Source organism: Chenopodium album, chromosome 24 (assembly GCF_948465745.1).
Source record: "Chenopodium album chromosome 24, dcCheAlbu1.1, whole genome shotgun sequence".
Lineage (NCBI taxonomy): Eukaryota > Viridiplantae > Streptophyta > Magnoliopsida > Caryophyllales > Amaranthaceae > Chenopodium > Chenopodium album.
Genome location: NC_137857.1, coordinates 5,617,181 through 5,636,006, shown reverse-complemented (window position 1 = coordinate 5,636,006; position 18,826 = coordinate 5,617,181). Strand labels below are relative to the sequence as shown.

The following is an 18,826-nucleotide window of genomic DNA, read 5'->3' as shown; positions in this document are numbered from 1 at the left end:
TTTATGCGATGGCGAAGGCAGCAGCAGAGGCAGATTTTTGGCGACAAAGATGGCGGCGGAGGTGGTGGAGGTTGAGGTTAGAATGAGGAAGAGTTGTTGAAGAGGATGAGGGAATCATGAGGATTAGGGTTTGGAGGTTGCGGAGGTGATTAATGTGGTAGGCCACTCGATGTGGCCAGCCACATATGAAAGTTTGTGCTATTTATAAGGGTGTTTGCCAATCACTGACCATTCTTTACTTCAAATTATTTTTTACCAAATCAACATTATTTTTTTTTATTGATTTTTACTTATTGCAATTGATTGCTATGATCTATAATTGATTTTTACCAACTTATATCATGTAAATCAAGATAATGATATTGTTTGAACAAAATTGATTTTTTGTTGTCCAATATTTACTCTTATGGAATGTTATTATATTCAAGGTTGGTAAACACTGCACGTGGCTAAAGTGGACTGAACTAAACTGAATCAAACTGAGCTGAATTGAACTGAACTGAACTGAATGGAGCTAAACTGAACTGAACTGAACTGATTGGAGCTGAACTAAACTAAACTGAAATTAAGTTGAAGTGAATAGGCCCCAACAGCATACGAAGTATTTTTTATCTCATTCTCTCTCCTCTTTCCCCCTCTTCCCATCTCTCTTTCTATCTCTTTCAAATGAGTATGGGGTTTAACATCAGTTACCCCCCTTTTGTGCAACAACTCACTCAAATATGACCAATTCTTCCAAAACTAATGCATGCCTCAACAAAAAACTGGATTAAATAAATACTCTCGTTCTACCCCAAAGAATCTATTAACAACAATTTATTTAAGATCAAATCTGCAACTCACTCCCTCGCTCAAACTCAATAACCCCAAATGGTACGTGAGCCCATTCTTCACCACCCCGACCACTCGCCGCCCTCTTCTCCACCACATTTCCCTCTCCACCACCACCATCTGTGCCACAGTGTCCACCACCACCAACTCCACCATTGAACACATCGTCCTCTTTAACCTCAAACACAACAAAACCCACCACCAAACAACCTTCTCAAGCCCACCACCGAACAACCTTCTCACGTCACCACTGATCCCAGTAGCCGCAAATCACACGAGCATCAACAACCACCATTCATAATGCATCACCAGCAGCGAACTCCACCGCACCGCAAATCACCTTCGTCATTGTTGTTGGCTAATTCAAGCATAATGATGTTATGATGTGAATTATGAGCCCTGAATCCCAGTTTTCTTTGAGAATTGAAATGAATGGGTAGTTGTGTTTGAAGGGGAAATGGGCTACTACACAAAATATTGGGTGCGGACTGCCGTACCTAGTAGTTTGTGTAACTTGTATTAGGGAAACAAAGCCTACCAATTATTATTTGGAATAAGTAAACAACATTTGACATGTCATACAAGAAAAGTTATACTGAACAAGTTTGGAAAAATACTTCACATACATATAGGGCTGGCAAAAACTGACCCGACCCGAAAACCCGATCCGAACCCGACACGAAAAGAGCGGGTTAGGGTTGAGATTTTCGACCCGAAAACTTAAATGGGTTGACACGAACCCGAACCCGAAATTAAATGGGTTAGGTTAAGGTTGAATATCTCAACCCGAAAACGACCCACCTAACCCGAAAAAAAAATTCAGGTCAATATCAGGTCGGGTCAACCCGAACCCGACCTAATAACTCGAAATAAATTAAGTTACAAAACCAAAAAAAATCGGAAAAACCTTCTAATGGGCCAGCCCAATAAACTAAAGAGGCTCCATATATACTATCAAAACCCTAAATCCTCTTCATTTCCCTCATTTCATTCAGCCGTTTTCAACCTTCTCTCTCTTAAATTTTCTCTGTCCTCAAAAACACTAAAATCCATTAGACATTGTTGAATCCGAATACTCCATCATTGTTGAATTCGAGTTTTCTCCTCTCTTCTCACTCTCATACGGTATTTAACTATTGTTTTCATGCTTCTTCTTGATAATTTATGAATTTATGCGAATAGATCTTGTTAGTTTACAAGTATACTAATTATTCTTGCTAATTTATGAATTTATGCGAATTGATCTTGTTAGTTTATGTATTTTTGTTGTTTATTTTTGCTAATTTATGAATTTATGTGAATTGGTCTTGCTAGTTCATGTATTTTTGTTGTTTATTTTGCTAATTTATGAATTTATGCGTTCTTAATTGTTCATTTTCAGCATAATCTGTTCGAAATTGTTCTGTTTTAAATTATTTTTATTCTGCATGCTCTTGTAACTGTTAGTTTCCTTTTCTTGTGACTGAAACGCATGTTATCATATGAGGTTTAATTATTCATTATTCTAATTTATGAATTAAATGCATGTTATGAGATTTAATTAGTCTTGTGACTTGTGACTGTTATGTTGGCAGGAAGTAATGTCCAACGAATCATGTTCAATTGGAAATGCTTGGTGGATCAATTAGAGGTGGAGAACAAGAATGATACGCCCCATAATGACCCGATCTTGATCCAATTGCAAGCCATATTGAATCCCTAATCTGATTTGAGAACTAGAAATTTGAACTTGTGTTTTTGAAACTTGGTTTGTAATTTGTTAAGTACACTCTTGGTTTGTAATTAATAATTAGGTATCGTACTTAACTATGAGTTTTATTTTGGACTATTTGTTAGGATTGAAGCACTAAATGTTTGAACCTTTGCTTTGTTTGCCTGAAAATATAAGGGTTAGAAAAATTTAGGTGGTTTGAAACTTTGAAAAATTAGAGGTCATTTTCAGATCAGTTTCAGGTTAATTTCAGGTTAACATAACCTTATTTAAACCCAAATAAAAATTCAGGTCAAATAAGGTCATTTTCAGGTTGACCTGAACCTGAAAAAATCAGGTTCAGGTTCAGGTTGAGGTTTTCAACCCGAAATGTTAAACGGATCAGGTTCAGGTCAGGGGTAGCTGACCCGAAATCAGCTAACCCGAACACGGACCCGACCTGATCCGATTGCCAGCCCTACATACATAGACTGGTAAGTAGGGATGTTAAAAAAAAACCCGACCCGATTTCCCGATGACTTGGTAAATACCCGATGGGATCTTTAGGAGAAAAACTGTTTTTTCGGGTCGGGTACTCGACTCGGGAAAATTGCCTTCTATCCGGGTCGGGACATGGGGCACATTTTTTTTAGAATCGGGTACCTGAATACCAAATTAAATTTTTTTTTTTAAAAAAAATTCGCTACTAAAGTACTAAGCAAGGCCGGGCGTTAGGGTGTGCGGCCTGCGCAACCGCACAGGGCCCAACATTGTTTGGGGCCTCAAATTCTTACAATATATACAAAACGGTTGTAACAAATGTATAGTGAAATTGTTGTGGCTTAGTGGTAATACTGGTAAAAGTGGAGTTATTGATTCTTGTAGGTACAAGGTTCGAATCCTGCTATGTACTTTTTTTTCCAAATTTTTTTTTAAAATTTTTTGTTATCTTTTCTTTATTGTAATTTTAATTTTATTATTTAAAGGTTTGGATATTCTTTCTATTTTCAAATACTCCGTTAATCCGTTTGTGCTTTACTTTTCGATTATTTTGGCCTTTTTTTTTTTAATTCCATTCCTATATTTTTGGAAGATTGTAACAATATTTTATACTTTTATCCCTACTAATGGTCCCTGGACTCAGTTTTATTTTTAGAAAATATTACCATTCTCTCTCCTCTTTACAATAACCCGTAAAAACTTTAATAACTTGTTTTTTTTTCTTTTCAACATATTTCGCTCGCTTCAATAATATTACAAAAATTACATTTATTTCTTTATTCTAAACCTCTGCAATAAATCAAAGCAGAGCATTTATTTTTTTAAAAAATGCAATATTATTATACTAAAAAAAAAGGGCCCAAATGTATCTCAATCGCACAGGGCCTCCATAATAGTTGGAACAACCCTGGTACTAAGCCCTGCCACGTTTGGAAATTAGGGTTATCAATCTTCCTCTCTCTCTCCACCGCTCGTTGTTCCTCTCTCTCTCTCTCTTCCTCTCTTGCTGTCGCGCTCTCTCTCTCTCTCTTCGACTTTTGTGCCTCTCTTTCTCTCTTCGACTTTTTGTGCCTCTCTCTCTCCCTCTCTTCCTACAGTTCCTAGTTCTACCTTCTTCTTCCTTGAGTGTTTTAATGGTTTGCTCACAATTTTTTTAAAGGTTTGATAGAACCATCTTCAATTCGAAATTTCACAATTAATAAGCTTGGATTGCTGCGTTTTGGAGAAGAAATCGAGGAAACATTCTTCGTTTTGAACACATCCTCAACACGTTTCGATTTCTTATTGACTTTTTCGATAATAAACACTCAAAGCTTCGGAGAAGCTGAGCGAAGAATCAAAAGCGGAGATTGAGGTTTCGACTTAATTTTCGGCTTAGATTCCTAGCAGAACAGATTTTATAGAGAATAGGTTTTTTGTTTTTTTTTGTTTTTTTTTTCTTGTAAAAGTTAGTCACTAGAAATCTGGAATTTTTACAAAAAAAAAAGCAGCAGATTTTTTTATTAAAATAAATTTAATTATAGCAGGTATGAATATATAAAATTAAGTAAAAAGTTATTGAAAAAAAAAAGAGATCATGACATGGGACAGATTAACAAGTACCCAAATCTCTGGGTACCCGGTTATTCGGGTCTCGGGTACCCGGATGTGAACACTGGTAAGTAATCAAAGGCAATTTTTTTTTTTTTTTTTTTTTTTTTGTTTATACAAAAAGTTTGTGGATGGGTAGAGAAGAGAAATAAAAAAAAATGACATGATACCTTTGTACCAAGTAGTCCTTATATGATAGTCACTTAATTAAAAAAAAATGTATATTGTGTTTTTTTATTTCCCGTTAAGTAGGCAGTAATTCCGGTTAGTTGTACATGTGTATGTATAGTAAATCTATTACATCCAATCTATCTATAAATATAACTAAAATTTTAACCGCTGATATCATTACTATACAAGTGTCAACTTCTCATAAATTTTTTTCCCTCCAAACTTTTGGTAACATCATCATTTTTTTTCAAGATAAAAAAAAGGTTTGGACTTTGTAAATTAATTGCATATTTCCTAAAACATTTTATGTTAAAATTGACTAACACCACAATTTTTCCATGGGTTACAAATAAATTTAAAATTAGTGGTTGAACTATTTCATTTTCTATAAACTTTTTATCTCTCTTACTCTATGCATTTATAGCGTTGTATGTTTTTGGGGTTTCCATTCTTTATTAGTTCTTCAATTTTTTTAAAAAAATGAAAGATAAACCAGTAAATTAATGCTTACATCATAGAACAAGTTTTAAATTTGATTTAAATTACAAAGCATATAGTATAATATATGACTATAATACTCAGTATTTAACATCATATCTTTCGTTATAGCTCATTTTATCAATAAGAAGGCACACAATTCATTAGTATATTTCTTAAATACATATTACATACAAATAAATAAGCAAAAATAAAAATAAAATATTGTGTTAAATCGTGTATCGCTCGGAACCAACCTAGTAATGTTATATGATTATCATTATTTTTAAGTGGGAAAAAAAACTAGAATCTACACTCAACAATAGAAGATAGAATATATTTACCGTTGACTCATATTCTTTTTTAAGAAGTTTATATTAGTTGACACATTTTCTTTTTTGGTAAGTTTAATACCTTACATGCATTTTTTAGCATACCCCACTTGCTTTATTATTCTCTATCCTCTCCTTAACAAGTGTGCTTAAATTGAACATGACAACTAAGGGTGTATTCTATTCACCTGATTTTCACTTTTCTGAACTTATCTGAATTTACCTGAACTTATTTGAACTTATTAGACCTTATTAAAACTTATTTTAGTTATAATTTGTACTTGTGTAACCCTTATGAGAACTTGTTAAACCTGATATGAACTTATCTGAAAATAAGGTGAACAGAACATACCCTAATAGTATAGCCAATGGTTGCCCATTTTAGGCGGGCATGAAGAAAGATTAAAATAAAAAAAAGCTTAAAAAAATGAAAAATTTGTACTTTTGGTGAGAAATCGTTCATGACCAGGTCATGACCATGACCATTTGTTGAGTGTGGGCATTTAGTGATATTTCGCCACTTGTCCAACAAAGAGAAGTGGTTTAGTTTTATTTTTATTTTAATTGATGGGGGCTCACGTGGGAAATGAAAGGAAGGAGAATCAATGCCCATAAAATTGGAGGGCAACCAATGTGAGTGTATGGGCATGGGAGTTGGGCATAAAGGAGGTTGAAGAGAGAGAAAATAATATGATGACCACCATTACCTTAGACATCCATTGGCTATGGCTATGCTCTAAATAGAAACGAAGGAAGTATAACTTTGTAATTGCCAAAGACATGTGTGTAAACCACAACACATGCGTCCCATGCGTGACGTCTAAAAGAACATTACGTTTTTTTGTTTAGCCTTGATCCTTCATATGTCCAAATCTTCAATGCCATAAATACACCTTTTCCACTATCAATTTTTTAAATTATTTTGATCCTTGGGTTCAATCTGATCAACCATCAACCTTTTGCAGTTTCAATGTTCAATCATAACAAATATGCAAAATCTGAGTAATGTACTCCCTCTATTTCATAATAATTAGCACAATTAACCTTTACACACATATCAATGCACTAGTTTGACCTTATTTTTATATGATTAAATATATATATTTTTTGACGGCTTATATGATTAAATATTAATGAAATTATTATAAAGTTATATTATGAAATTTACATTAATGCCAATATTAAGTTAGTTAATATTATAATCAAAGTTAATACTCCACCCGTCCCATAATCTCATGCCTTTTATCAAATAACACGGTAATTAAGGAGAATGGTGGTAGTAGGAGAATATTCTATTGGGAAGATAAAAAATAGGGAATGTTGTATGAGAATAATAAAAGTAGAGAATTTAATATATATATTTAAAGTGGAGTTTTTTCCCGAGTTTTTAGAGAGCCACGTAGGATTTAATTTTCTTAGTGCGCCATGTAGGATTATAAATTTAAGTTGTAGCCAATTAAAAAAGAGATTTTTAATTTCTTTTACAATTAAATAATTTAAAAGTCACGTAATCAAAATTGACGAATGAGAATAAATTAATTAAATATAAAATATTTTCTTTTGAGATTAGGAATTTTATCTATAAAATTAATATAATAACAATTTTAATCACATAAATATAAAAAATATTTTATAAAAAAATACTAACAAACCGTGCATCTTTCGGGCTTCATATAGTATTGTATGAAAAAGAGAAAAAATAACTAATGATTTTTTTGGTATATGCATATTTTATGATAAAGATAAAAAGTAAATAACGATAAAAAAAACAAAAACTTTTGTATACATCCGGTTTACATTAATATTAGTGTACATCGAGCTGTAAAGGGGTAACTTTAAGCCAATTTAGGATAACTTTGAACATAATATGATTTTTTTTATAAATCAAGAAAAGTTTTATAAGGGTGATAAAATTACTTTCAATCACTAATAATTGAATTTTAGTCATTTAAAATGTGGTTCTTTATCAATAAAACGTAGATTACTTTTATTTGGATTGGGTTACTTTTATACATATTAGGGAAACTTTTATTCATTTTAGGGGCAACTTTTGATCACTTTAAGAGATATTTAAAATGGATGTACAATAATTATTGTACACCCGATTTTTTTTAAAAGTTTGTGTTAAAAAAATGTACTCCGTATTATTTTTAAAAATAGGCACGTTATTTTAGGACATCCAAAAAGATAGGCACATATTTTAGGACACCTAAAAAGGAATACATATACAAAATTCAAGGAATACTTTTATGAGCCAATTTTTAAGATGCACCATGGTGCACCTAGAAATAGGTGCACCACGCCTACACTTTTGAACATTTAGTATAAAAATCTGAACAATTGCAAATTTTGAAAATGTAGTAAAAACATCTGAACATCGCAAATTTTGAACATTTAGTTAAATATTTTGAACAATTGCAATAAATCACGCCTACACTTTTGAACATTTAGTATAAAAATCTAAACAATTGCAAATTTTGAACATGTAGTAAAAACATCTGAACATCGCAAATTTTGAACATTTAGTTAAAAATTTCGAACAATTGCAATAAATCACGCCTAGACTTTTGAACATTTAGTAAAAAAATCTAAACAATCGTGAATTTTGAACATTTAGTAAAAAAAATCTGAACATCGCAACTTTTGAACATTTAGAACAAAAATCTGAACAATCGCAATGCACCACGCCTATATTTTTGAACATTTAATAATAAAATATGAACAATAACAAAATTTGAACATTTAGTAAAAACATCTGAACAATCGCAAATTTTGAATTATTACGAGTCAAACAAATTATGAAAGAAGTTTGTCTGACTCGTAATAATTTAATAATTTTGTAATATAATCTGAACATTAACTATATACAAAATGAACATTTTTTTATAAAATATGAACATAAAAATTGCATGTTTATGTTCAGTTTTTGTGACGTGTTCATATTTTATTACTAATGTTCATTTTTTGTAAAATGTTCAATTTTTTTAATTAAATGTTCAAAAGTATAGACATGGTGCACCATGGTGCATATAATACTAATTGCTTTTATGATACCAGATTACTAGGTTGATATGGGCTAAATTACCAATGTTTGTCTAAAAAATTCATAAAATGATTTGATGGATTGGTTCACTACTTACTCAAATGTGTTATTAATTCAAAAATGTACCTTCCTTTATAATAACCATAAGTGATCCATAAAATACGGTCCACCATAACCTTAAGTTTGATTGGGCCACCCACAATTGCATTAATCCAACATACATCATGCGAGCCCACATGCAATTCTCTTTAGAGTGACGACTCGAATAAAAAACCATTGCAATTAATCATCGAAACATGGTGGGTCCTACTTCTAAGGCCCAATTGTTCCCTTCTCACCTCCTTCCATGTAAACTTCAACTACGGCCCCCCTCACCTCCCTTGAATTTCTTCCTAATTCCAAACTCAAAAAAATACGAAAATATCAATCATTTAAAAAAAAAAAATGATAATGATAATATATAAATTTTCCAAAAAGGCGGGTGTACGTTAATTTATTGTCAAACGGGTTGAAATTATGTTATAATATATTAGATTAATCATATTAGTTTTAATAGTGTCTTTTTTTTTTATTTTTTTATTTTTTTTTAAAGTTTTTAATACTATGTAATCACGTATCTATAGGAGATTACATTTTAAAATAAAATTCAAACCAACGATAAATTAAAAGTTCCCATTTAAGTTGTTAAAGTTACCATAAAAAATAGTTAAAATTACGCTCAAACTGACCGTTTTACAATAAAATTAATGTACACCCGTTGTATACTTGTATACAAGACTTATTCTAAATAATAAATAATGATGGTAGTATTCTTGAATTTTGGCCCCACCTTTCATTTTTCACATACCCAACATGTCTATTAAAGCACAAACATATCGTATTCATACTTTTCATGTATCATAATCAACTTGAATGATGATTCTAGCCTTTCAAATCAATTAGTCCCATACTTGATCATATCATATCCCATGTGTCTAACGAGTTGGGTTTTAATTTTGTTGTCTTATTTTCCTCTAATCTTTTTGCTTATATTCACATAAGATATACGTCTGTTAAAAAATTAAGTTATGTTTAAACAGGATACAATTTTCATAATTCCAAGAAAAAAAAAAAGCAATAGCGAAACAATATGTACGTAAGGTGTGTATTATGCATTAGAGTTTGAAAGTATCGTCACTTCTTTAGTTTAAAAGTATATGAAGAGCTAGATATGCTTTTAAGTTTCTCCTCTAATTTCGAGCAATTTCCCAAGATTGGATGGACGAGTATGATGCATATATGTGGTCTTAGGGTAGCGTGCTTGATTTTAAAGAGATTAAAACTACTTACACATTCACACACTTAGCAACTTCTCACTCCGTCCATACAATACAAAGAGGAGGAATATAAATAATTTAGACCCATGATATATCAGTGTGCGTGCATGCCACAAATTTGTGACAAATTATATATATTCCTTCCACTTGAATATAATCGACATATTCTTGTAGCTCGAGTATAGGGAGAATTGAGATAATTAAGAATATTCGAGACACATATATGTGTTATACGTTTTCAAACGTCCGATCCATCATTATGACTCAACTAACAGTCTCAATGATTTATTATATTATATTATTCACAAAGGATTTTTTTTCATCATCTCAACATGTACTCTATTACTACTACATGTCTACATGCATAAAACAAAGACATAGTATGTATAAATTCCTTCTCTTGATGACTTTTCAATCTCATGACTCATCACAAACAAGATAATCAAATGGTTGACTACTTGACTTGATTGAAACATAGTAGTGAGATAAATCTATTCAAAGTTAAATACATAATTAGAGATAATAACGATTAATTAAAATTTTACATGGACCGCCGACAAACATATAAATAGTTAAAGCAAAGTGTGAAACTTTTCAGGCTAAAAGGCCAAATAACACTTGTAACACTTTTATATATCAAGGTTTTACATGTGGCTAAAAGGACCATAGTTAATTCTTTGAAAAGACAGTAGTTAATCAAGCTTTTAGTTCGAATATTTCTATAAAGCAAAAGAACAACATACATATTCATCAACATTAAAATATAAGCATCTTTTATTATGGATACTTTTCCATAAACTTTTTACATCATACAATTATTACAAGTATATAATATAGGTTGTGAAAAGCCTAATTAAGCAAGATCCGGGAATACTAATTATGACTCAATCATATGATCTCTCCCTCCAAGAAAAGGTTAAAAAAAAAACCCTATTTTATGCATGAATTGAAATAATGATACTATAGTGTATTAGTGTATATCATCAGCTATTACTAAGCTAATTATATACAATATCTATATTCCTAATTAAGCTAAAACCCTAAAAGATTGCAGCATTTCTGTAATGATGTTCCTTTTGTGCTCTATCCACTATATGCTATTGCTAGCTTAGCTTGCCACCAGCTCTAAACTCTCCTTTCTCCCATGCATATTCCTTGTATTTCTCCATGAAAATTGGAGACAATAATTAATATAAATGCCTTTGATTTGATATTAGAACATGGATTATATTTTTCTTTAATTGTGAATTGGAGGTTTTTTCTTTGCTGGGGAGTAATCCATTACAGTCATGTCCATTGCATTCTCATATTCCGGAGGAGCAATCTCGTGGTGCTTATCAAGAGCATACGCCGATGATGGATAATTATGATGATTCGAGGATGATGATAATGTTTGGGCTTTCTCATCCCTTTTGGTGCTCATCCTTTTTCCTTCGTTGTCCAAATTCTGTAGATTAATTAATGGAATGTGATTAAAATCTTATCATTTTAAATTAAATAACACTCTAATCAGCCTTTGATTTATTATTCTTGTTTTTAATATTATTCTTAAATTTTAAAAGTAAAATAATTATATCATCATATGTCATATCAAAATTTAGTGCAATAGTGCATGCAATATATGTTTGTACCATGTCAATGGTGCAACAAAATTAAATAAAGGAGGATTTATTTATTTTTTTTAATTTTTTATTTTTAAATGGTTAACCTTATAGTAGGGTGCATAAATGAACTTGATGTGTTAAGATTTAGTACCAACCTCTTGGATGGGTTTAGCAGAGGAAGTTGGGATGGTGGTTGAGGTAATTAATTTTCTATACTTTCCTGCAAAAATAGATAAAACAAACCTATATAAACATATGTAGAGAAGTAATTAAGTAACAATTAAAACTTAAGCTTAATCAATGTTTAAAAAAAAAATGCTACTACTACTTCAAGACTTCCTTGAAGATCAAGTAGGAGTTACATGTAATGTCATGGGCTAGCTAGCTACCTCTTAAAAAAAAAAAAAAAAAAAAAAAATCTGATCTTAATCAAGAATTTGCCTAAATAAAATTAATATAATGACCTAAGATGAACATAATAAGCTTCTTTTTTTTTTGGCAAAAATAAAAGAGACGATGATATATGAGGTATAGCTAATATAACTATATAATCTAATGGTGCCTAGGGCGATGTCTGTAAGGTCCACGGTAATCTTCGTGGATCCATGGAAACCAGTGACGATTATTATGATGAGGATGATGATTATGATGATGATGATGATGGTGATATTCATTAGACTCCTTGATGACTCTTCTCTTCAAAGTACCTTTTGATGAACAATGATCTTCGTCATCTTTACATTTGACTTCGGTTGATATCTCCCTTTTATCAACAATAATGTTATTCTGATTATCATCTAATCTCTTCACAATATGTTCATTCTCCTGCAAAAAAGTAGATGTACTGTATGTTTAGATACTAATCATATAAAAGAAGTTTGAAGATAAAATAATTAAGGTTCATGGTAATATAGAAATTCTAAATAATACAAGATGGATCAAAAAATACATACATGGACAAGTACCAAGTTGGTAGGTTGAGAAGTTTCCGATTTCATGGCAAATTTACCAAGGCGAGCACCTATAGAAAATTACAACAATTATACTCAGAATCACTACTCATGAAATTTTTGTAACAAAAAAAAAAAAAAAAAAACACGGAATAAACAATAATGATAATATAGCTCGAAATCATATCGTAGAGTATACGTACCATAAGCTCCACATAGTAGAAGATGCAAGGCAACTAGAAATACCAACAATAATAAAGTAGGCCTCATGTTTTCAACTATTAAGGAGGTAGTATAGCTAGAATCTAGATAGTATGTTATGTATGGGATAATTTGAGAGTGTATATATTGTTAGTATAGCTTTGTGTATAAACAAACAAGAAGAAAACTTATAAGTAACTCTTGATCTCTCTTTATATATATAACTCTATATATGGTTTGAGAGAAATGGGGATATGAAGGTTAGTTGTTGAGTAAACAAGACTTTGATAAGAGTGGCTTATAACTTAATAAAATACTAATAAGAGAAAAGCCTAATTACTTAAATAAGAGATCGGAGGGTCCACCTTTGTATTGTCAACATAGACATGGCAAATGGGGCTGTTTTTTTGTTCACTTCCCCTTCCTTTTCATCTTTCCTTTTATTTTCTTTTTTTGTTTTCTTTTGTTATGTGTTTTTCCCTTGTATTAATTAAGGGTTGCTAAGCTAGCTCTCTTATTTCTTGTTATCTGCCAATCTGCTCACACCACCACTTTTAGACATTATTGTACGGGATGTCTTACCGGCATGATAATTAATCTAGTTCAAAGTTCAAACTACTATCATGTGATAAACATATCTATCTTAGTCCTTTATCTAAGTATGTAGGTCAGGCAATCACCCTTGTTCACTTAACGGAAAAACCACTGCTTGTTGAGTGAAAGGTGTGTTTATATATCGTTGTTTTTTTTTTTTTAAACTTCTTATACATTGCCCTACCTTCACACTATAATAATAAAACATTATCGATACTCATAAATACAGGTTGCTTTCAGTGTGTGACACTTATACATCAAGGCCGGGCACAATTATTATCGTCCACGTACTATGATCAAAATATAGAATGAGGGTGTATAAGCTATTAGAAATTGATAATTAAAGGCAAGCTAAAGGCAAAATTCAATAAATCTGATATCTATCTAAGCTAAGCATTGATATACATATGAAGGAAAAACATATATAAGTAAATTTTATAATATTATAATGTAACATCTTTAATTATTGTATGCATCTAATAATCATCTTTCATGTTCTTTATAATAACTTGTGTATTCCATTTTATTTATTGAAAAAATGAAGTAGCCAGGGAAAAAGAGAGAAGGGTTTATGGGGGACACTTGAAGTGACCTAGTTACCTATTTTGTGGGCACGAAACAAATTGTCTAATGAATAAACCAAGTTGTGGTCTAACTTTTCTTTTTCAAAAAGACCAATTTGCATCAGTCCCTATTAGTAATAAAACCATGAGGCCGGATTGACGATGGATAGATGGTGTTATGGTATAAGAGTATAAGACAAGCATGTCATTCTTTATATATTAGTTTGTTTAACTTAAAAACTTGTATTCTTATTGATATAATGTTTTTAAAAGTCACCTTTAACTTGTAATTGTCATGGTATAAAATCATATGGGATCTCATGCATGATATTTTGAATTCAAGATATAACATAATATTTTGATTTTGTCTCAATATGATAAACTAAGATTTGATTTCAATTTTAAACATGATTTAACTAAATCAAGATTGGAAATGAGATAAATCAAAGATGAGCCAACTTTATTGATCGAATATCTTGTCGAATAATCAAAAAGACCAAAGTGAATAACCTGTAGCATGCGATAGGACTATGCAAAGTTAAGTGTTGTGCAGTACTCTCTCTGTCCTCTTTTATTTTTTTAACTATTAACTCCCTTTTTGGGTTAAATGGTGCCCAAAAAAAAAAAAAAACAAAAAAAAAAAGGGACTCAGGCGATCTATTAATGAGAAGGTCCACAGCTAGTTAGGTAACATGCATGGGGTGGGATGTTAGAATATAGACTAAAGGATGGGGCAAACTATGTTCTTTCATGCTTAGCTTCCACGTTTCCTTTATCCCTTCATCAACTTTGCTACATGCAAATTGCAAACCATATGACTAGTCTTTCAGATGACTATATTTTGGCTTTAATATTCAAATATACGATGCTCCCTTTTAATTTTTAAGTGTGAACACATATTAATGCAAGTGTTGCATATATTGAGCTTAAAATTTATATGATACGCCGAAAAATCCCAAGTGATAATACTCCATTTATACCGTACGTACGTATATTTATATTGTGTGACACACATCACAAATTAAATTTGTAAGTATGTTTTGTCTCTTCTGTAATTAACTTATAAATCATAATTTAAAGTCATCAGTTGAAAGTCTAATCAATTGGGTTGATGCCCCCCACCATAGAACCGTTATATCAGCAATATCACCCTATCAAATTTTTGTGGGTAAAAATTTATGTACTCTATATATGCCAAGTAGTAATCTGTGATTGTTTGATTGACATGTACTGTTTAATATAATGTACATCTTTCCGGGACAATCAACAACCACCTTACCTATTCCAACTATATATCATCAATCTTCAAAATATCATACATATGGCTATTTAAACTATACATGTTGACAATTAATATCCAACCCTACCGAATATTTGTCATCAATTGAGTAAATTGATTAGACAATACCCGTCATCGTTTCTACCCTCCTTTTTCATTTCAATATTTAATCAAATGAATTCATCGGTAAAGGTTGAAGATTATGTTTATCATGCCTAAAAACTAAGATTGCCTCATTTTCCTTATTAATGATACAAATAGAAAATATCTAATTTTTTGTTGTTGATTTCATTACAAATTAATATTCTGTTTGTATATATAACATATGCATGCGGTGTAACTTTATCATAATGTTTTGTATGTTTTTAGGTTAAAAAATCTATGCGTATAAAATTGCAAAATATATATTACGTCGTATAATCCATCGAAAGAGCAAGCTAAGCCCACACATCGGGATTAATACAAGGGCAAATATATACTGTATGAATTTATGTGAGTGTGTCTAGTAGTGACAAAACATTGGCACTTGAAGAAAAGGGTGTGTGTTCCTACGATCAAGTTTAAACTCTTAATGAAAGAGGATTCCACATTATCTTCCACTTTCGCTTGTTACTTAATTCCCATGACAAACAAATTATTAGGGTTGTCTTGTTCTCTAGTTAAAGTGGAAAATAAGTATATCATTTTACATATTTTTAATAAAAAAATGGACCCACTATATTTTGCCTAAGCTAAGCAAAAGATGTCCAGATTTCTCAAATCCCAATTACTAATAATTTACTACTACTATATATGAAGCTCTTTAAATGAAAATTGTGGAATAAATTAAATAATTAAAATATTTACTACCACACCTTTGTACTTGAAGGCTGAAGTAAAAAGTTTAGGCATTTCAATGATTTGTACACGAGTGGTGGGGGAGTTTATTAAAGTGTTTGTATTAAACATAGGAGCATTGTTTACTTCCGGCCTCTATCCCTTCGTCGTTCCATAAATATCCCTACTTAATTATTTAATGTGTTAATGGTAATTGTCAATTGTGTATGGTTAGACACATGATTCAGATAAGAGATAGCAGAATATAAGGTACATATATGTACTCCGTAGATGATATATATGCCAATTGCCTTGTATAGCATATCGTACTCCATCGATCTGCTTGTAACACCTCCCACTTGCACAATTGGTATAGACAGGCATATTATAACATGTATTGGACATTGTAAGATGGTCGAGAAGGGCTAATTAGCTAGCCAATAGGCGGGTGGGTTAGTAATAATAATAATAATATGTATGTCCAGCACAAAGAGGTCCCTTGTGTCACAAATTGTAAGATATGATCATGGCTTTGTGTAAACAGAGGAGTTTATTGTGTCCCAACAGTTCCCAACCAAATAGGAAAACTCCATAATCCACATAATCCTTGTTGCTAGAAGCTAAGGTCGTACTAAATATATATATTGTATATATTACTAGTATATGACTTACAATAAATTGCATGAATTATATTCACACATTAGTTTCTGGCAAATCTTTGGCTTCCCCCACAAGATCATTGTCTTCAATATGTTTTAACTTTTCACTAATAACTTTTATATGTGGTTGGCCACACGCCCACATCGGAGATGTTTCCTTTAACTTAGTATCTCAAGACTTTTTGACACCGGATTTCGAAACCTTCAAAATTACTCAAAAAGCGTAGATAATAGCTTTTAATTTTAGAAAATTTTGACTTTTTTTTTTGCCCAGAAATAAAAATTGTTGAGAGATTTACCATTGACCCTAGTATCCTCCGATCGTCCAATTGAATGGGTGGAACCATCCAATTTGCCTTGAAACGGTCAATTTACCCGTTTACAACTTGCACCGATTTCATAAACTCAAGCCTACCACGGATATTTATGACAACATATAATGATCATATACGGTTCTAAAAGGCATTATATGACCTTGTGATGTATCCTCTAGTACTCAAGACTTTTCGACACTGGGTCCCAAAACTTCCAAAATTGCTCAAAAAACGTGGATAATAGCCTTCAATTTTGGAAAATTTTGACTTTTTTTACCCCAAAAATAAAAATTGTCGAGATGTTTCCCATGGACCTTAATACCCTCCGGCAGTCCAATTGGGTGGGTGGAACCATCTAATTTGCCTTTAAACGGTCAATTTACCCGTTTACAACTTGCATCGATTTCATAAACTCAAGTCTATTACGGACATTTATGAGAATATATAATGATCATATATGGTTCCAAACGATATTATATGACTCCGGGATGTATCCCCTAGTATCTCAAAACTTTTCGACACCGAGTCCCAAAACCTCCAAAATTGCTCAAAAAACGTGGATACTAGCCTTTAAGTTTGGAAATTTTTGACTTTTTTTGGCTTGAAAATAAAAATTGCTGAGATGTTTACCATGGTCCTTAATATGCTCCAGGAGTCCGATTGGGTGGGTGGAACCATCCAATTTGCCTTTAAACAATCAATTTACCTATTTTCATACATACATGTCTCTTGTATATATATAGGTTATAAGCTTTCACGAAGCCTTTACGAAGATGAATAATGGTCAATCATATATGGGTCGAAAGAATATTATATGACCCCGGGATACATTTCGTAGTGTTCCGTGAATTTCTGACACTAGTTAGGTCCTGACACCTCCTAAATTGCTCTGATTTCGTGTATTATAGCCTTCATTTTTTGCTTATGTTTTTTTTCACCCAACGAGATTACGCATCCAAGTACTACCATGGGTTCCCAAAGGGCCTTGGGAGTCATAATTAGTGCCTGGAACCATATATCTAATTCATCCTTAATTATCATGTCTTAAGGCAAAGTCGACATTATATTGTTAGTGCTATAAGGGTTACTCTGTTAGTGTTTTATTAGGGATTACTGTGTTAGAGATATAAGGGTCATTCAATAATTATAATAAGGGGTTACTTTTTCAATATAATTGAGGCTACTTTGTTAGTGTCAGATCATGGGGGTTACTTCATGTACTTCACCTGTGTGACTCAATTTTTTACAAGCGTCCATATGGTTTGGCTAGCCGTATAAAAAGCACATGTTAACTTTCTTGATTTAAAAATATATAAATTTGGCTCACACTAAAATTGTAAAATATTATATATTTGATTAGCTAGCTTGACATATTAAGATTTATTATGTTGTTGAGTATAAAATTAGGGCTTATTGCTCTACTGATGATCAAGTGAAGTAGTGGATTTTTGAAATTTAATGCACGCAACACGTGTATATAGGGACAAGGTAGTAATGTACTACTTATTTTCTATTTTTCTCAACACTAGCTTTTCTATAACAATTGTTCATCAAATTAAACCTTGTTCTCTTCACCTTAAGAAAAAATTATTTGATATAACTAATTTTAGTTAGTAAAATTCAATTTAAAAGAACAAATATAATAGAGAATGTATTAGTCAAAATAAGTTTTATTGAGTAAATTGACTTCAATTCAGAAAATTAAATTTCAATTTAGTAAATTTAATTTCAATTTAGTAGAATTAATTTAAGTTTAATAAAATTGTTTCCCGTTCTGTAAAAATTATTAATGTTATGTAAAATAATTTCAGTTCAGTAAAATAGTTTCATTTTAGCAAAAATAAGGTGAGTAGAACACGGACTCCTATTCATGTTCGGCCATAAACGCAAGAGCT

At 31.5% G+C, this 18,826-nt stretch overlaps 1 protein-coding gene across 1 annotated transcript; it reads right to left on the bottom strand.

Moving 5' to 3' along the window:
• Positions 1-10,703: 10,703 nt before the first annotated feature.
• Positions 10,704-13,000, bottom strand: LOC145612117 (uncharacterized). Its single transcript, XM_081667486.1, has 5 exons — positions 12,709-13,000; positions 12,509-12,576; positions 12,263-12,380; positions 11,711-11,775; positions 10,704-11,398 (listed from the first exon to the last, which is right to left on the bottom strand). The coding sequence occupies exons 1-5, from the start codon at positions 12,773-12,775 to the stop codon at positions 11,189-11,191; spliced, it is 528 nt and encodes a 175-aa protein (XP_081523612.1). The 5' UTR covers positions 12,776-13,000; the 3' UTR covers positions 10,704-11,188.
• Positions 13,001-18,826: the final 5,826 nt, after the last annotated feature.